This window comes from Clavispora lusitaniae (genome assembly GCF_014636115.1).
Source record: "Clavispora lusitaniae strain FDAARGOS_655 chromosome Unknown tig00000105_pilon, whole genome shotgun sequence".
NCBI classification, from domain to species: domain Eukaryota; kingdom Fungi; phylum Ascomycota; class Pichiomycetes; order Serinales; family Metschnikowiaceae; genus Clavispora; species Clavispora lusitaniae.
The window spans coordinates 1,435,121-1,454,363 of NW_027093978.1; the positions used below are offsets into that span (position 1 = coordinate 1,435,121).

Genomic DNA, 19,243 nt, shown 5'->3' on the forward strand with positions numbered 1-19,243 from the left:
CTTCCAAATCAAGTATTTACACTGTATCCGAAGATTACTGAGTATCTTCGTAGTGGCTTCTAGAATTCATGACACCGAAACTCTCATTCAACAATTTCGATTGAAAGCTCCAAAAGAAACAGAATCCGACTAGCATTCATGTAATTAATCAAATGAAGCTTCGAATCTAAAGGCAATTATCAGAAGTACAAAGATGTACTCATGAAGAAAACTAAGCACAATGGCCATACATGTTCCATTTGTTCTACTAGAGTATCAGACATCGATTCATCAGGATTGACCAAACTGGTGTCAACATGAGATATTTGAGTTAAAAATATCTATTCCTAGAAGATTAATATTTCATGTAGATCGTTACAGTTTCCTCTTATGTTTCAGACACTTCATTATCTCATACTATTTATTTGAGACTAAGAACATTGGATCCATCCACACATTTAAAATTACAAAAATGAAAAAGTGAACAAGACAGTTCGTATGGTTCTATCTTATTTCTGTAACTATATCTTCTCCACTATACCCAATTGCCCTAATAACTGTGGATCCGAAAACGGACACTCCTGTGTATAATAGTGCTGGTTGAGCAAGTTTGGCTATTCTTGTGCTCAAAAGGGGATGGCCCAAAACGAAAGAGGCACGGGTGCAAACATATATTCGGCTAACAGACCCATCAAGCTACAAGAATCGAATCAGCTTGAACCAAATTTTTCCAGAAACGTTTTCAGTCTTGGGCCAGTTAATTTCTGGATTAAGAAACTATTTCTTCACAACATTGTCGCTTTTGCAGCCACTTTCTCACAATAAATGACCGCCTCTGTATATAAAGGAGCGCTCGCCACTTTGCTTTTTATCTTATCATCTACTGTTCTTTATCAAAAGGTTATCCGATAACACCCCTTGTTTTTGTTTTCTGGAACTTTTGCCCTGAAGAACTGCTCAACACAAGAACACAATGCAACTTTCCGCTTTGGTGGCCATTGCCACTGCTTTAATTGCTGGCGCTGACGCTAAGAAATTCTCCACCAAGTTGAACAAGGTGCCAATTGAGGAGACTTTGGATGCCCGTTCTTTCTCCGGCTATACCAAATCTTTGGCCAACAAGTACATTGGTGCCTTTGGCGCTGCTGGTGTCGGTGCTGGCTCTGGCGTGCAGCAGGTGGCGGAGGTTCCTTTTGTGGCCAACTCGGAGCACGAGGCCCCCTTGACCAACTACCTCAATGCTCAGTACTTCACTGAGATCCAGCTCGGCACCCCAGGCCAGACTTTCAAAGTGATTTTGGACACAGGTTCTTCCAACTTGTGGGTCCCCTCGCGCGACTGTAGTTCTTTGGCTTGCTTCTTGCACACCAAGTATGACCACGACGAGTCTTCCACTTATAAGGCCAATGGCTCTGAGTTTTCCATCCAGTATGGTTCCGGTGCTATGGAGGGCTACATTTCCCAGGATGTCTTGGCCATTGGTGACTTGGTGATTCCAAAGCAGGATTTTGCTGAGGCAACCTCCGAGCCGGGCTTGGCATTTGCCTTTGGCAAGTTCGATGGTATTTTGGGCTTGGCGTACGACACAATCTCGGTCAACAAGATTGTCCCTCCCGTGTACAACGCCATCGCGCAAGGGCTCTTGGATGCGCCACAATTTGGTTTCTACCTCGGTGACACCAACAAGAACGAGGAGAACGGCGGTGTGGCTACTTTCGGTGGCTATGACGAGGCCTTGTTCAAAGGTGACCTCACTTGGTTGCCTGTGAGAAGAAAGGCCTACTGGGAGGTGTCCTTTGACGGTATTGGCTTGGGTGACGAGTACGCCGAGTTGACGGCCACTGGTGCAGCCATTGACACTGGTACTTCATTGATCACGTTGCCATCGTCTTTGGCAGAGATTATCAATGCCAAGATTGGTGCCACCAAGTCTTGGTCTGGTCAGTACCAGGTTGACTGCGCTACACGTGACAACTTGCCAGACTTGACCTTGACCTTTGCTGGCTACAACTTCACATTGTCTCCTTACGACTACACGTTGGAGGTTTCCGGCTCGTGCATTTCTGCCTTCACTCCAATGGACTTCCCCGAGCCAATTGGCGACTTGGCCATTGTGGGTGATGCTTTCTTGAGAAGATACTACTCTGTGTACGACTTGAAGAAGGACGCCGTTGGCTTGGCCCCAGCCAAGTAGATATGAATATAAAAAGGCGAGAGTTTTGCAATATACGCGGCAGCATGCCATCATGAACAGTTGTAGGCGGGTGGCGCTGTCGCGGCGCTATCCTTAGAACAGAGAAGGTTTACTGCTGCAAGTGGGGGCGCACATCCTGCACACAGGACAGCCTGTACGCACTTACAATGCCAGATCGGGTTAGCCAGCCATCTGTTGAGGCATCGATGATGCGATTCGAAAATGATCAAATTTGTCCTTACGACTTTTTGGTTTCACAAAGGAATCACACTTCCATCTACACATCACAAAGGAATCACATTTCCATCTACAAATTACAAAGGAATCAAATCCATTCTACACCTTTGAAAATCTCCGGAACATTGAACAACTTGAACAACCAAGCTTGGACCAATTGAGTTCCGAGTTCCAAATCATCGCCGCAAGACAACCCACAGATCATCGCCGCCAGATCAAAGCTACCATAGCTATCACCAGATCGCCGATCGACACACCTATCATAGCCACAGATACTGTTCAGCAGAACAAGAATGAGCCTGACATATCTACCGGTGGCGCCCATTTCCCGGGATCGAGTGTCGATCTCGCTCAGCTCAGACAATGTGTCTGATGTGCACACATGCGAGCTCTTGGGCAGCGAGGAGCTGTCGGAGCGGATTCCCTATGCGGACCTGCCTACGCGGTCGATGGATGAGCTGCTTGCGCTTCTTTTGGGCGACTTTTCCACGTCGGCCGTGTGGGAGCAGACGCCTCGCCAGACACCCACCGACAAGACACACACGCCAACGCATACGCCAACCCGCACGCCCATCCAGACACCCAACCGGTCGCCCGCCCAGCTTGCAAACCGGTTCCCGGGGCTGCAGGCGAGCCCCCGAAGCCCCCAGCGCAGCATGGGCCAGGCGTCCATGCCCAAGCCGTCGCTGCCTGCGCCCAAGACGAGCCCTCCTCGCATGTCGCCTCCGAAAGCGGTGCGGGCGACAGGCCCAAGACTGCTGACAGGCCCAAGACTGACGGACCCAAGACGTATGCTGACGGACCCAAGACGTATGCTGACGGACCCAAGAACCGTGCTGACCGACCCAAGACATATTCTGTCTGCCCCAAGAAGTATTGTGTCTGTCCCAAGAAATGTGCTGGCTGGAAACTCGCACGTGCGCCGGCTGTACTCCCACTACAGTCTGATGGACACCGTGGACTTGTTGGCGTCGGCGCCGCTGCTGCCCAGCATGAAACCCAGCAGCCGCAAGCCGTCGAACCATGACTTGAGCAGCTTCAACCAGGTGCCCAAGCGGTTTTCGTCCTTCATCGTGGACCAGGCCCGCTCAAGCGTGCGGGACATTTCCGACCTGATGGGCTCGCAAGCCACCATCTTCTCAACGCGGCCAGGCGACCCGCAGCCCGAAAGCGTCGCGTCGCCGCCGCTCGCGCGCCGAGGCGCCATCCGCGCCCGCCAGGGCGGTCTCTGGTACCGCATGCGCGTGCGGATGCGGCGCGTGGCCGACCGCATGGCGCACGGGCTCCGGGCGTTCGTGGTGCGCACCAAGCGCGTGCGGTCGTTTCGCGGCGCCCTCCGCCGCCGCCGCCGCGCTGCTCGCGCGCCAGTTTCTGCGCGCGGCGCCATTTCCGCGCCCGTGGCCAACCCGGCGCTTGGACTGGCGCCCGCCACAAGAGTGCCGCATCTCTCGTCGGCCATCCGCAAAATGGCCGGCCAGCCGGTCTCGACGTCGGAGGAAACTGTGCCGCAAAGAGCCGACAGCATCGAGGCAAAAGATTCGGCGCCCAAGACGTTGGAGCCCGCGGCTCGTCCTGTGACGCCGCCCCAGGTGCCGCCAACACCGCCGCCACACACGGCGGGCACGCTCCGCGCCTACCTCGACGAGCAGCGGCAGCGGCAGCAGGCCCAGGCGCTCTGGCGGCAGTATTTGGCCAACGTCGTGGCGCAGCGGATCGCTCTTCGGCAGGAAATCGCCGTGTTCCATCTTCTCGCGGCACAGCTGGAGTTGCCGCCCCGGCTTGCGCCGCAGTACGCCCGCTCGCACCGGGCGTCTGTCGCCATGACAGACGACACGAAGCTGGCGGCTCTGGAAAAGAGAGAGTTCTGGCGCAGAGAGAGAGACGCAAGAGAGCCAACCGTGCCAGAAGAGGTGCCAGAAGCCGACTTGGAAAGCTTGGGACCAAGAACAGCGTCACAGTCTACGGGCTTGAGCGAAAAGCTCTCAGACGCTCTGGACGCCAGCTCGGTGGTTTCCGCCGGCTCAGAAATTGCCCGCGTGTTCCACCGCCGCTCGATGTTGGGCGACATGTTGGACTACAGCTCGGACTCGGAGGCTTCGACCGTGGGGTCGGACGTGGAGCGGTACAGCACTGTTCGCCGCCACGAAGGCAAAGCCATGCCCCGCTCCCAAGGCGTCCCTGTGGGCCTCTCTCTGTTTGGGTAGGCCTGCACTGCAAGCTTGTTACTGAGTTATAATCATCTTATAATCATCTTATAATCATCTTATAATCATACTTCATAGTTATAATCATACTTCATAGTTATAATCATACTTCATAGTTATAATCATACTTCATAGTTATAATCTTAGTTAATCATACTTCATACTTATAATCATACTTTTGATCATACTTCATACTATAACCATACTTTTGATCATACTTCATACTTATAATCATATTATAAGCATACTTTCATCACACCTATACGATCATTTTCATACACAGCCGCAACGGACCCAGTACGTACTCACTTTATTAAATATATACAAGAAACAGGCTAGTGTGACAGTATGATATCAACTAGTTTTGTTGCGACTCGTTGGAGTTGTTGTCGTTGTTGTCGTTGTTCTTGTACAACTTCTCAAACACCTTCAACGACTCGTTCTGCAACTCCTCGGTCTTGGTTTGCAACTCGGAAGCGTCAACTTCCTCGCCAGCCTGCGCCTTGACAGCAATCTCTCTCAAAGAGGCAACAAGACCTCTAAGCTTGTCGGCGTCAGCCTGCTCAAGCTTGTCCTTGAACTCGTTCAAAGAGTTCTCGGTGTCGTTACACAATTGGTCGGCTCTGTTGGCATTCTCAATGGCCTCTCTCTTGGCCTTGTCAGACTCGGCAAACTTCTCGGCGTCTTGAACCATCTTCTCGATCTCGGCATCAGACAAACCAGAAGAACCGGCAACAGTGATGGAAGCATCCTTGTTGCTGGCCTTGTCACGGGCAGAAACCTTGATGATACCATCAGTGTCAATGTCGAAAGTGACCTCGATTTGAGGAACACCCTTTGGTGCTGGTGGGATACCAGACAAGGTGAAGTTACCAATCAACTTGTTGTCTCTGGTCAACTCTCTCTCACCTTGGAAGACTCTGATTTCCACGGAGGTTTGACCGGCAGAGGCAGTGGAGAAGATCTGAGACTTCTTGGCTGGGATGGTGGTGTTTCTAGAGATCAATCTAGCGAAAACACCGCCCATGGTTTCAATACCCAAAGACAATGGAGTGACATCCAAAAGAACGACATCCTTGACTTCACCAGCCAAAATACCACCTTGAATGGCAGCACCCATGGCAACGGCTTCGTCTGGGTTGACAGCCTTGGATGGTTCCTTGCCGAAAATGGACTTGACGGTCTCAACAACCTTTGGCATTCTCGACATACCACCAACCAAGATGACCTCGGAAACGTCGGATGTGTTCAAACCGGCATCCTTCATGGCCTTCTTACATGGCTCAATAGTTCTCTTGATCAATGGCTCAACCAAGGCCTCGAATTGAGCTCTGGTGATCTTTTGGTTGATGTGCTTTGGACCAGAAGCGTCGGCAGTGATGAAAGGCAAGTTGATTTCGGTAGAAACAGTGGAAGACAATTCAATCTTGGCCTTCTCAGCAGCCTCTCTGATTCTTTGGATGGCCATTCTGTCGTTCTCCAAGTCAATGCCAGATTCCTTCTTGAAAGTCTCAACAATGTTTCTGACAATAGCAATGTCAAAGTCCTCACCACCCAAGTGAGTGTCACCGTTGGTGGACTTGACCTCAAAGACACCGGCACCAATGTCCAAAACAGAGATATCGAAAGTACCTCCACCCAAGTCGAAAACAGCAACAACCTCACCGTCGTTCTTCTCCAAACCGTAAGCCAAGGCAGCGGCAGTAGGCTCGTTAACAACTCTCAAAACGTTCAAACCAACAATCTTACCAGCGTCCTTGGTGGCTTGTCTTTGAGCATCGTTAAAGTAAGCAGGACAGGTGACAACAGCATTGTTGACTGGCTTGTTCATGTAGGACTCAGCAGTCTCCTTCATCTTGTTCAAGACGAAACCACCAATCTGTTGAGGGGAGTACTTTTGGCCTCTGGCCTCAATCCAGGCGTCACCGTTGTCGTGCTTGACGATCTTGTATGGCACTTGCTTGATGTCTCTTTGCACCTCCTTGTCCTCGAATCTTCTACCAATCAATCTCTTGGTGGCAAACAAGGTGTTTTCTGGGTTGACAACAGCTTGACGCTTGGCTGGAATACCAACCAAACGTTCGCCTTCCTTGGTGAAAGCAACAATCGATGGAGTGGTTCTGCCACCTTCACTGTTCTCAATAATCTTTGGAACCTTACCTTCCATAACGGCAACGGCAGAGTTGGTGGTACCCAAATCAATACCGATAACTGGACCGTTTGGAGCGGCAGTAGAGTTCAAACGCACGAAACGCTTGGCAGCGTTCTTGCAAGAGTTTCTGGCAGTCAACATTGTTGTTAGATGTGGCAAGTGGAGAAAGAAGGAAAAGAGGAAATGCGGGCCGGACAACGAGTGCCTATGTATGCTGAAAATTTTGGGGGGTTACCCGCCGCCGCGGCCTTGAAGTTCGAGAAACTTCTCTCATAACTGACCCACACAGTTTCCTCGGAAAGCATTTCCACGGCATTCGGCCATGTCTTAGCATCTCAATTGTGTGTCTAGACACTTCAAATTTGGCAACTAGATTCTCTTCCTTATGATTTGCCTCTACCGGCAAAGGCGATAGTGCACGTGACGAATCTTTGCGAATGCACGGGTGTGACTAGCAATGCTTCCCCAACTACAAGGATTGGTGCTACACTCAAGCAACATTGCCCTAGGCAGAGATTCTTGATATGTGTATTTGACACACCAACTAAACTTGTTCATAATACATTGGAAGAATAATAATAATAGATACACGGGCGACGGAAACATTTCTGATGATTTTAGTACAGGCCCTCACAATACATCACCGGGATAACACACACTCACTGCTGTCAGTTGCTTTTTTTCTTTTTTTTTCTTTTCTTTTTTTCTTCATCCATCTTCTCTTTTTTTTTTATTTGTAGCCCTTTCCCTTCGTTTGCTCTACTCTCTCTTGCAAAGGAGCCCTGTTTGATCATTCTCCGCGCTCTACGGTAAAACTCATTCGAGTAAATCTCTAGGCAAGTTTCCGTTCATCACCCACGTTAAAGATTTTTCGCCACGGAATTCTTCGATGTAATTGATGATCTCTTCGACAGATTTACCGTACTTTGTCATCCCCCGCTCTATAGCATCACAGAGCTTTTTGCGTCGTTGAAATCTTTTGGACTCTTTGGACCTTGAGTCCCCTCTCCATTCGTACTTACCAAAACGCTCATCCATTTCTCGTAGAGGTGGTTGGCCTCTGAAACCTTTGGTAAACTCATCATATATCTCCTTGACAGTCATTGGATTGTGTAAGAAATCTATTGTGACTTTCGGCTTCTTCCGACCACTGAGATGGTCTACATCGACAACCTCAAGTTCGGGTATACCAACGACAGAATCTTTGGCTGTTGATTGTTGTTGCGCCTGTGAGTGCTGATGTAGTGCTTGCACTTGCGATACTTGCGAATTTGATTGCTGAGGCTGGTCTTGCAGATGTAGTTGTGGTTGGTGGGTATTTTGCAGTTGTTGTTGTTGTGACTGAAGATGCTGTGGCTGTTGCAGTTGGCGGTGTTGCGGCTGATGTTGTTGCTGTTGTTGCAGGTGTTGGTGCTGTTGCTTTTGATGCTGCTGTACCTGTTGTTGTTGTTGTTGCTGCTGCTGCAGCTGCTGTTGTTGTTGCTGTTGTTGCACCAGCTGCTGTTGTTGCTTGGACAAACCTTCTCTAGCAGAGTTTCCATTCACTTTGTGGAAAGGTCGCTTGCGTATCTTTTTGTCGTCCTGGGTATCCGATTTTGATACAGACAGAGCCTGAACTGCCGCCTGAGCCACTTGATGAAGTTGGGGATCCATGTTCCCATCGAGCAGTACTCCTGGAACATTTACGACACCCACACCGCTAACCACATCCAGCGCTTGTAGCGAGGGAAGGGATGCATTAACATCGTGCACCGAATCGTGCACTGAGTCGTCAACAGAGTCGTGAGTTTCTTCCACATTGAAAGGATCGCTTGAATGTATTGCCTGCAACAGCGTCACGATCGAAGTAACATCCTTGTTGTGGAGTAAATCTAGTAAAAGTTGTGTCAATTTTTCAATCTTCAGGTTCTGGAAATCGAGAACATGGCGAAAGTAAGCCATATCTTGGCTCATTGTAGCAACCTCTGCCTCCACTTTTGACACAGAATCGGCCATCTTCTCGTATGTTTCTTGGTATGAAACCATCGTGGGCTGCGAACCTTGAGGAAACCCGCCCAGGTGCGCCTGGCTGTGCTGTTGGTGTTGATGCGGGAGATGATGCAGAATGTGCCCATGTTGTGAGTTGTGGTTTGCATGTGTTGCGTGGTTGGATGTGTCGTTGCCTGGCCCCATGGAGTTGTCGTCCACTGGAGATACGCCAGCAACACCAGAAGGCACTCCAGACAGAGCGCGTAGCGCCTCCATTCGACCTAGGGACGCGCTGGTGAGTGCGTTGTTTGCTAAGCCCCTCGAATTCATTGCAGATCGAGCAAAGCGACTGAGCTGTAAATAAGCGCGATCGGGGTGTCCTGGGGTATAGAGATGGGCTGCTAGAACAGTACCTAACGGTGTTTTTTGGTGCTGCATGATACGAATAAAAGGATGTGTCACGTGATTATTGGGGCGATCCAGGCAGTGTTGCGTTGAATTTGTCCCTCCGTTGTGATCTCCTAACAATAAGGGACAAAGTTAGTAGTACCGAGGTGATTCACCAGCCTATGGTAAGAGAATGCGTTATTGAAGAAAAGTTCAAGAATATTTCGAGAAAAAATGTGCGAAGAGAAAATTGAGCCTATTGTAGCAATTTATACCTCGAACAAATGCGATCTCGTTTTTGCAGCATCAAGGTTACTGAAGCATAAATAAGAATGAGATTCCGTCTCATTTCCTAACATCCACATATTTTATTAGCTGTGTTATTTTTATTTTCTAGAGGTGCCACCTTTAAAGATATGGCACAACCTCTTAATCTACGATTACGCTACTCGATTGAGATCAATTATCTATTTCCGAATCAGAAAATCCAGCCAAAGACCTTTTCATAGAACCACTTCAAGTCTTTAGGATTGCCTTGAGCTTCTCTCAAAGCCTTTTCTTCTTGGTCCTTCAAAGCAAACTCTTCTTCTTCGGCATCCACAACGTCCCTGTAAGTATCCAAATCCACCTGGTGAGCAGGTATCAACTTTGTTTTCTTAATGAACTTGTAACTGAATAACATAATCAAGAACACTGGGAGAATGATGTAACCAGTGATGAAAGTCTTATAAGGGAAGTCATGGCCCAAGAACACTGTGAAGTTCTTGATGAGAATAATGAATATGCAAATCGCAAGAGAGATATACGAGCCGTATGGCTGTAATGGCGAACGGTAGTTCAAGTCCCGCTTTCTGTCGAAACCTTGCACCTTCAAAGCTTTCATAAAGCGGATGTGGAGGAACAAAATACAACTCCAAGTGATCAAACCAGTCAAAGAAACGACATTCACAAAGTAATTGAAGATATCTGCTGCTGAAGAAGACGTGGTCATAAAACCCAATAAGCAGAACGCAGCTCCAAGCGCAATACCATAATATGGGACACCCTTACTGTTTGTCTTGGCAAATATCTTTGGAGCATAGCCGGCAACTGCAAGACCGTAAATGGTTCTGGAACAAATGTACAAGTCTGAGTTTGCTGCCGATAAGACGAAAAGCAAAATGCATGCGTTGATGACGTGGTCCAAGCCATCGATTTTAGCATTCTTGATGGCAATGACGAATGGCGAAGCAGAAGCACTTGATCCAGAAGCACCGAGAAGCAACTTGTCATTAGAGGCGACACACATTCCCAACAACAACACCGAACAAATGTAAAAGAGTAAGATACGGTAGAATGTCAACTTGATGGCTTTAGGAATGGCTTGACGAGGTCTAGCACATTCAGCAAAGGTAATACCAACCAATTCAGAGCCCATATAAGCGAAAACAGCGGTCACAAGCACTGACAAAAAAGAGACAAACCGTCCAGTGGCACCACCGACATGTAAGCCTCTAGCCTTTTCAGCGTACTCTTTGAAAGCACCGGGGTCTTGCCAGAAACGGAAACCCAATCTGTCGTGGGTTGGACCACCGCCTAAAGCAATGACGAGAAGCAAGATGATGAGTCCCAAGCATGTGAGCACCTTGAGACAAGATAACCAAAACTCGATTTCTCCAAAAAAGCGAACTCCAAGAATGTTGATAACAACAATGACAACCAAGAAAATTGCAATCCAAACTCCAGCATTCACACTATCTGTGGAAACCCAAAAAGACATAACAAGTGCTCCAGCAACCAACTGGTTTGCAGGAATTAACAAGTACTTGAACAAGTACACCCAGCCACAAGCAAACCCGAGCGCCTCGTCCACATATCTAGTACAATAACCCGCAAAACCGTCTGCTAAAGGAATGAAAGTGGCAACTTCACCTAAAGCACTCAAAACCATAAACACGACAAAACCAACAAGAGAATAAGTGATGAAAACCGCACCTGGACCAGCAGATTTCAACGCAGAACCAGTTCCAATCAATAAACCGGTACCCAAAGCACCACCAATAGCAATCATAGACAAGTGTCTAGCCTCTAAAGCCTTTTTTAACTCATGACTTTTTTCAGTTTGCAATCTCAACTGTGGATTGGACATCGACACAGTCAAGTTGTATTCAGCGGTATGGCGAGAGAGGACATCATCGCCGTTGTCGAATTGTTTCTCGTAGTCTTTCATGGTCGGTCAAATAGATACGACTTGAAGGGAGCTAGAAACACTAAATTTATCGATACATAAGGGCAGATGGGCTATTTGAATGCCTCAATCAAGATGTTTTGCCAAGGAAAGCATTCATCTAGTATGCACAATATCCGCACTGATAAGGGTTTCCTCTTGTTGCTCGCTTATCAAAAAATCTTTGAGAAGTCAGAATGCCGTGCGCCATGACGCTAGGCTACTTGAAAAAAGGAAGAGCCAAGAAGAATAAGAAAAGTGCACCTTACATCATTCGTGTAGGCTGAGAGATGCTCTTTAACCTTGGACATGCAGCAAAAATTGTCACGAACTTGGCGTGTGACCTAACAGACACTGAAAAAAAAAAAAATGCCTAAATTCTGTCTATGCATGTTTGCGCCTTGGAGCTTACAAGAATTTCAAGACATCGTACATGTTTCTAGAACCAGTCACAATTTTTACGAGAAGGGCTATTGCATACTGATTTCCATTCGTCTTTTGTTGATTCTCCATTCGCTCTTTGCTCAAATACGGGGCGATCCAAGTTATTTCTTTATGTGGTGGAACCCTAATGCGTGCATGGAATGAGGGGTTTGACTGCAGTGTCAAAGTGTACTGTGCATACCACCAATGTAAGGTTCAGCTATACAGGAAAAGTGGGTGCAGCTTTCGAATTAGTGGGAAGCGTAGTGTGGCATGTGAGCTCTATTCGTTCATGATAAGATAGTCGATAAATTGACGCCTCTGCATTGAGGAGAAGAGAAAATTTTATCTGGCACGCATGAATGCGACTTACAATGTACAAATTCGTGAACCATTAATTTACCGACTAGAAACCAAGATCTCTGATTAAAACACCCAGCCAAACACCTTTTCATAGAACCATTTCCAATCCTTTGGATTACCTTGAGCTTCTCTAATGGCTTTCATTTCATCATCCTTCTCTTGGAACTCAGCCTCTTCAGCTTCAATAACGTCCCTATAAGTGTCCAAGTCAACCTCATTCGATGGCACAAATTGGGTCTTTTTGATGAACTTGTAACCGAAAAGCATGATGATGAAAATAGGGAGGATGATATAACCCGTGATGAAAGTCTTGTAAGGGAAATCGTTTCCTAAGAACACTGTGAAGTTCTTGATGAGGATGACGAAAATACAAATCACAAGCGAGATGTATGAACCGTATGGTTGAAGGGGAGAGCGGTAGTTCAAATCTCTCTTTCTGTCGAAACCTTGAGCTGTCAAGGCTTGCATGAAACGAATGTGGAGGAACAAGATACATGCCCATGTGATCAAACCGGTCAAGGACACCACATTAACAAAATAATTAAAGATATCAGCCGAAGATGAAGAGGTTGTCATGAAAGCCAAACAACAGAAGGCAAAACTAAGAGCAATACCGTAATAAGGAACGCCCATTCTGTTAGTTTTGGAGAAGAAACGTGGAGCATACCCTGCAACTGCAAGACCGTAAATGGTTCTGGAACAAATGTACATGTCCGAGTTTGCTGCGGACATGACGAAAAGCAAAATACACGCGTTGATGACGTGGTCCAAGCCATCGATTTTAGCATTCTTGATGGCAATGACGAATGGCGAAGCAGAAGCACTTGATCCAGAAGCACCGAGAAGCAACTTGTCATTAGAGGCGACACACATTCCCAACAACAACACCGAACAAATGTAAAAGAGCAAGATACGGTAAAAGGTCAATTTGATGGCCTTAGGAATTGCTTGACGGGGTCTAGCACATTCAGCAAAGGTGATACCAACCAATTCAGAACCAGTGTACGCAAAGACAGCACTCACAAGCACAGACAAGAACGACACGAAACGGCCCGTAGATCCACCAATATGCAACCCTCTTGATTTGTCGGCGTATTCCTTGAAAGCCCCTGGATCTTGCCAGTAGCGGAAACCCAATCTGTCGTGGGTTGGACCACCTCCCAAAGCAATGACAAGAAGCAAGATGATGAGTCCCAAACAGGTAATGACTTTGACGCAGGATAACCAGAACTCGATTTCACCAAAGAAGCGCACACCGAGAACATTGACGACAACAATAATAACTAAGAAAATTGCAATCCAGACACCGGAATTAACTTTATCAGTGGAAACCCAAAATGACATAACAAGCGAGCCTGCCACCAACTGATTGGCAGGAAGAATCAAATATTTGACGAGGTAGACCCATCCACAAGCAAAGCCAAGCGACTCGTCCACATACCTGCGGCAGTAACCTGCAAAACCGTCGGCCAAAGGAATGAAAGTGGCAACTTCACCTAAAGCACTCAAAACCATAAACACAACAAAACCAATAAGAGAATAAGAGATGAAAACCGCACCTGGACCAGCCGACTTCAAAGCAGAACCAGTGCCAATCAACAAACCGGTACCTAAAGCACCACCAATAGCAATCATGGACAAGTGTCTTGCCTCCAAAGCCTTCTTCAACTCATGATTCTGCTCTGTTTGCAATTTCAATTGAGGATTGGACATGGAGACACTCAAGTTGTACTCGGCGGTGTGCCGAGAGAGAGCATCATCGAAGTCCGATTGTGACTGCTTCTCGAAATCTTTCATGTGAGGAGAATTATCAAGAAGTCTAGGATAAAAGAGAAAAATTATTCCAAGTCCACGTATAAATCCTTTTTAAGGTAGTCATTGCAACCGTTGGGTCATTCCTGTGTGCCAAGAATTTAGACATGCTACGACTGAAAAGTATACACGGCACTTTGGTGCGAACAGAACAATCGCCGTTCACAACTACTGATAACACTACGCCGCACTCGAAAATTACTTCTCTCGCTTAAGTCTCCACTATGGCTGCCGGTGGCAAATGAACATAACCAACAGCAGATGAAAGTGGGTGATACACAATGAAACCCGCTACGTTTTTTGTGACGTTCCTTCCATAACCTGTCACTGCTTCTGACGTCAAGGTCAAGGCAAGTCACTATTTTAGTACATGCTCAGGGAAGAATATTGCATGAGAAGCGTCTCATCGGACCCTGTGTACAGGTATTACTTGAATCATGATCCTGTTAGGAGGGGTGTTGCGGGTCTATCTCAACGGCGTTTTGAAAAGAAATGTCTGGCGCTTACCTTGGCGAGCGCCGATCTCCACTCATAGGTCTGAGCGTCCCCACAACTTCGGATGGAACTTTAACGAACTGCATGTGCAGTAAAAGTTGCTCGTATCATTTTTGGTGTGGGGAAATGGCCGAAATGGCCAATGCGACCCTATTGTTTTACAGGTATATGCCACTCCATCTGGGACTTCTCGGTTATTATTCGCCGTGCCATTCTCGTGTAGATGAAAAACCGTGATCTTATTGTGATCGAGTGATGGTGAAGTATGAGAAGTGCAGCACATGTCTTTTATCACAAGTCGTTGTACATCTTCAAGCAATTTGGCTATCATTCAGAGACACGTAGCCAGTATTTGCTTCTCTCCAAGTGCTCTATGAAGTGTCTCATAGCATCAAAGCGGGGTTACTGAAAGATGACAAACTGCATGCGTCATCTCATGTCCGACTTTGATTTCCCAATACAGAAGTGAAAAGGGTCCTCTAGTAACGGGTCACTTGTGCCAGCAAATCGACGAATGACCCACCTTCACTTGAAATGGGTGAACCATTACACTCAGACTCTATAGGCTACTACTTTGGCACTGCGGTATGGTGGTGGACTTTTATTGTTGGCCTCTGTTGGAGCAAAGTACACCGAAAGTCGCCAAGCTACATCACATCGCAGAAACAGAAGGTAACTATCCTAGCGAATGGACAGCATGCTATCAATGATGAAGGCATCTACAGTGGCCAATAAGCTTCCAATGGCTGAGTTATCGTGGTGCCGGCACATAGACAATGAAACAATGGGCAGAGTGGAAGTTAAAATGACTCTGAACACAGGTGTTCCTGTATGCATTTGTCGAAATTGAGCTGCGGAACTCAAAGACGGAATTGGAAACGCATGTTCGGAATTGAAAAGAATGTCTCTTCGGGCAGGGGATTAACTGAAACCTAGGATAAAAGCGCATCTTTCTCTATTACTTCTTTAGAGATTGTAAAGGCCCAGAAATGCGCTATTCTTCTCTAGTTGTCAAACAAGTGTCAACTGCCAAGATTTTTCTACATCAGTCAATTTCTTAGCGCGAAATTGACAAGCCGCACAGGCAAAATTACACTGGTAGTAGAGACAAACAAAGAAGGGAATCAGGCCAATCCGATGCTTCTCCTTTTACCTTCTGGATATGAAAATTCGTCCGGTGAACGAAAGGATCCGAAGAGCTGATGTTCTATAACAGAGCAATTTTGGAACAGTGCTCTCAACGCGCGGAAATACTTGTCCCAATCCAGCAACGATAGGAAAAAAAAAAAAAAAAAAGAAATGGAAGAGAAGATAAAGAAATCTTAGCGGCTAACATATTGGTACCTTATCAAAAAAAAGATAAGCATGGCCGTACTAAAACCTCTGCATACTTAAATACTGTCTTTCCTAAACGTTTATTTTGCGTTCCTATTGCCCAAACCCACCTTACTTTAAAGACTTCCATATGACAGAGAAAGATCCAGAGAAGACACTCTATCAAGTTCATGAGGAGGACGATGTTTCCTCATCTAGAGGATACCGTGCTGAAGCTCAAGATTACCAAGAGGTTCTTGATGCAGAGAAGTATGGCCAGACCCAGCGTGGATTGTCATCCCGGCATGTTTCGTTGATGATTATCGGACAGTCCATTGGAACTGGTTTATACATTGGATTGAAATCTCCTCTCATGACTTCTGGCTCGCTTTCGCTCTTTTTGGGCTTCATCTGCTGGGCCTGTACCATGGTCTGGCCATTGATGCAAGCAACAGGAGAAATGTGCTCGTACTTACCCATCAAAGGATCGTTTTTACACTTTGCTGCCAGATGGCTCGATCCTGCTATGGGTTTTGCCGTGACACTTATTTATCTTTACACGTCGCTCATGTTCATTTGTGTGGAGGTTGTTGCATTTGCCTCTGTCATTGCTTACTGGACGGACGCACTGCCAGCCATTTTCATCACCATCGGCTTGGTGACCATCTTGTTCTTCAACGTTTTCGGCGTCAACTGGTATGGCGAGGTGGAGTTTTTCTCGTCCATTCTTAAGGTTCTCTTGATTGTGGGTTTGATGCTTACTGGTTTGATCACTATGTGCGGTGGAAATCCTAAGGGAGACGCCTTTGGCTTCCGTAACTGGAAAGAAGGTGGTCTCATGCGTGAGTACCTTGTTTCTGGCAATACTGGTCGCTTTTTGGGTTTCTGGAATGTTCTCATTTACGCCGCATTTGCCTGTGGTGGAGCGGACATGTTGGGTATGGTTGCGGGCGAGGTGTCGCTTCCACGGAAGAACATTGCTCTTGCAGCTAGAAGGTCGTACGCACGTATCTACTTGTTCTACATTGGTGGTATTTTTTTCATGAACTGTTTGTGTGCCTCGAACAACCCGGAGTTGATTAAGGCCTCTGAAGACGGAGCTGCTGGTGCCACTGCGTCTCCATGGGTCATTGGAATCAAGTCTGTGGGAATCCACGGCTTGGACTCTTTGGTCAATGCCATTGTTATGACTTCTGCGTGGTCTTGCGGAAATGGTTTCACATACGGTGCAGCCAGATCTGCGTACTCTGCTGCGTTGTCTGGCTACTTGCCACGGGTCTTTTCATACTGCTTGCGTAACGGATGTCCTATTGTGCTGTTCTGTTCTCTTTGGCCATTGGATGTTTGTCGTACATGAGCGTCTCAGAGTCTTCTGCCAAAGTGTTCAACTGGTTCATCAACTTGTCCACCACCGGTTTGCTTACTACATACACGGTGATGTGGATGACTTACTTCAAATTCAAGAAGGTGGTGAAGGTGCAGAACTCAGACCAAGTTGACCCCAAGTACTTCAAAGTGCCACTGCTCGTTTCGCCATGGCTCTGCTACTGGGCTGCCTTTTTCAATGTTTTGGTGCTTTTCTTCAACGGTTTTTGGATCTTCTTCCCAGGCCAGTTCACTGTGGCCAACTTGTTCACGTCATACTTTGCGCCCGTGTTTTTCCTAATCCTCTTCGTGGCCTGGAAACTTTACAAGAAGACCCATTGGCGTAGCGCTATGGAGGCTGATATCACCACAGGCAAAAAGGAGATTGATGAGCAAGAGGAGCTTGAAATGGAGGAGCTAGCGGCCAAGCCAAGGAAGGAGGGGATCTTCTGGAAGATCTGGTACAAGATTGCGGACGTTTGCTTTAACTAGACGCTTCAAACAATGCAACTTCGCTGGGCGTCTCGTTTAAATGAGCGTATTAGCATGCTGTTTAAATGAGCTTATTAGCATGCTTGTGTGCCTCTCTATTTGGACGTCGATCGTTCAGGCTTGACTTCCGGCATGTTTTGCCGACTCTCTTATATGTACAATTACCATAAACGAACTTAAAGTAACAGATTGATCTATCAAGTAAAGTGCCTATCTTGGATTAATAAATGGTGCCGGTGGTGCGTCGTAAAACCCGCCTTGTGTGCAGTCGCGGACGCACGTTGCGATGACTTAACTCCATCACAATTTATCCGAACTTTCCCTTTTCATCCAACAACATGAGTCCACATCGAATATCGTCTGCAGATGAGCTTGCACTGCGTTTTTCTGCTTCGGTGGGCATAACAGAAGAAGAAGCTCTTTTGGCCCACATCAGTCCGTATTTTGACGTCAAAAACACTATATATGGCGGCCGTGGATGTTTTGCCCGGGCACAGATTCCGAAAGGAACAGTGATCCATTTGTCCAGACATCCGATTGGCAGTTCAGTTGCACGGGTTTTCCGCAAAGAAGTGTGTACCTGGTGTTTTGGGTACCAAGACGGGAAAACACTCAAGCACAGATTGCATGACAAGATCTATTTCTGCTCGCAAGAATGTGTGGCCAGTTTCGTGAAGAGCGATCCAGAGGACCTTCTTGCGCAGACTTTGGTCCGTGTCGAGCTTTTGTTTGCCCAAAGCCGCGGTGAAGTCAGCGACAAGGACATTCCGGGCGATGAAGACTTGGACGCGGAAATCAGCAGAATATGGGCAGCCACAGAGAAATGGGAAAGCCTGCTAGCACGCTTGAAGCCTTCCAAGAAGGCGCAAATACGTCCCGTCGTCAACGACGATGACTACTGCGAGCTTCGATACGTGCTAGGTGTTCTTCATAGCATGTACCAAACGAACAAAGCTGAAAAACTCCATCAAAGGGAAGATGATCTGGAAGACCAGAAACCTGCAAATGTCACTCCAGACGGAGCTTCCCAACTCTCACTTTCTGGCATGGACGACGGAGAAGCATTGGCGATCGAAGCAAAGCTTTTCGATATTCTTCATTCGAGCGAGTCGCAGAAGGTTCACCGGTACCCCTACTTGGCAGTGTCCTATTCCAACATATACAAGTTCATCCGTCTAATTGCACCCGAGGAATACTTACCCTTCATTTCTATTCAGGCGGTGAGAGACATTATTGGCCGAAATCTTACAAATGCTTTTGGCATATGGTCTCCAGTGACTAGTTCGGACGAGGAAAGAGAGTACTTTGGTTTTGGTGTGTACCCTTCGGCATCGTTTTTCAACCACTCATGCAAACCAAATGTCACCAAAATACGCCGGGGTGCATCCTACGAGTATATCGCCAAAGAAGATATACCGGTGGGAGCAGAATTGTGCATTAGTTATGGGATCCGAGAAAGTGACGGTTTGAAACAGAGACAAGATGCACTTCGAGAGTGGTTTTTCGAATGTGGCTGTCTGCGTTGTACTACGGAAGGAAAGGCTTAGGTGATGACAAGGGTAGACGACATGGGTGAACCCGAGAATTGAGGCTGTACATATTAACAGGGAAAAAAAAGATGCCTTCACGCCTTTCAAGGATGAGAGGATGAG

The 19,243-nt window shown here is 47.2% G+C and overlaps 9 protein-coding genes across 9 annotated transcripts; 5 read left to right on the forward strand and 4 right to left on the reverse strand. All coding sequences in view use genetic code 12, as the record gives it.

Moving 5' to 3' along the window:
* Window positions 1-952: 952 nt before the first annotated feature.
* On the forward strand, window positions 953-2,173 carry APR1 (proteinase A; the record flags this gene model as incomplete). Its single annotated transcript, XM_002615196.2, has 1 exon — window positions 953-2,173. One exon carries the CDS (start codon window positions 953-955, stop codon window positions 2,171-2,173), a length of 1,221 nt encoding a protein of 406 aa, XP_002615242.1.
* A 530-nt stretch (window positions 2,174-2,703) lies between these two features.
* Window positions 2,704-4,614, forward strand: FOB63_003665 (uncharacterized protein; the record flags this gene model as incomplete). Its single annotated transcript, XM_002615195.1, has 1 exon — window positions 2,704-4,614. The coding sequence occupies one exon, from the start codon at window positions 2,704-2,706 to the stop codon at window positions 4,612-4,614; it is 1,911 nt and encodes a 636-aa protein (XP_002615241.1).
* A 358-nt stretch (window positions 4,615-4,972) lies between these two features.
* SSC1 (Hsp70 family ATPase) lies at window positions 4,973-6,907 on the reverse strand (the record flags this gene model as incomplete). Its single annotated transcript, XM_002615194.1, has 1 exon — window positions 4,973-6,907. The coding sequence occupies one exon, from the start codon at window positions 6,905-6,907 to the stop codon at window positions 4,973-4,975; it is 1,935 nt and encodes a 644-aa protein (XP_002615240.1).
* Window positions 6,908-7,582: 675 nt separating this feature from the next.
* On the reverse strand, window positions 7,583-9,172 carry FOB63_003667 (uncharacterized protein; the record flags this gene model as incomplete). The annotated part of the gene is made up of 1 exon (XM_002615193.1): window positions 7,583-9,172. The coding sequence occupies one exon, from the start codon at window positions 9,170-9,172 to the stop codon at window positions 7,583-7,585; it is 1,590 nt and encodes a 529-aa protein (XP_002615239.1).
* A 427-nt stretch (window positions 9,173-9,599) lies between these two features.
* FOB63_003668 (Dicarboxylic amino acid permease) lies at window positions 9,600-11,330 on the reverse strand (the record flags this gene model as incomplete). The annotated part of the gene is made up of 1 exon (XM_002615192.2): window positions 9,600-11,330. One exon carries the CDS (start codon window positions 11,328-11,330, stop codon window positions 9,600-9,602), a length of 1,731 nt encoding a protein of 576 aa, XP_002615238.2.
* Window positions 11,331-12,176: 846 nt separating this feature from the next.
* On the reverse strand, window positions 12,177-13,910 carry FOB63_003669 (Dicarboxylic amino acid permease; the record flags this gene model as incomplete). Its single annotated transcript, XM_002615191.2, has 1 exon — window positions 12,177-13,910. One exon carries the CDS (start codon window positions 13,908-13,910, stop codon window positions 12,177-12,179), a length of 1,734 nt encoding a protein of 577 aa, XP_002615237.2.
* Window positions 13,911-15,885: 1,975 nt separating this feature from the next.
* Window positions 15,886-17,091, forward strand: FOB63_003670 (Amino acid permease family protein; the record flags this gene model as incomplete). The annotated part of the gene is made up of 1 exon (XM_002615190.1): window positions 15,886-17,091. One exon carries the CDS (start codon window positions 15,886-15,888, stop codon window positions 17,089-17,091), a length of 1,206 nt encoding a protein of 401 aa, XP_002615236.1.
* Window positions 17,092-17,171: 80 nt separating this feature from the next.
* On the forward strand, window positions 17,172-17,591 carry FOB63_003671 (putative integral membrane protein; the record flags this gene model as incomplete). The annotated part of the gene is made up of 1 exon (XM_066102342.1): window positions 17,172-17,591. One exon carries the CDS (start codon window positions 17,172-17,174, stop codon window positions 17,589-17,591), a length of 420 nt encoding a protein of 139 aa, XP_065958360.1.
* A 338-nt stretch (window positions 17,592-17,929) lies between these two features.
* On the forward strand, window positions 17,930-19,138 carry SET6 (Set6p; the record flags this gene model as incomplete). The annotated part of the gene is made up of 1 exon (XM_002615189.1): window positions 17,930-19,138. One exon carries the CDS (start codon window positions 17,930-17,932, stop codon window positions 19,136-19,138), a length of 1,209 nt encoding a protein of 402 aa, XP_002615235.1.
* Window positions 19,139-19,243: the final 105 nt, after the last annotated feature.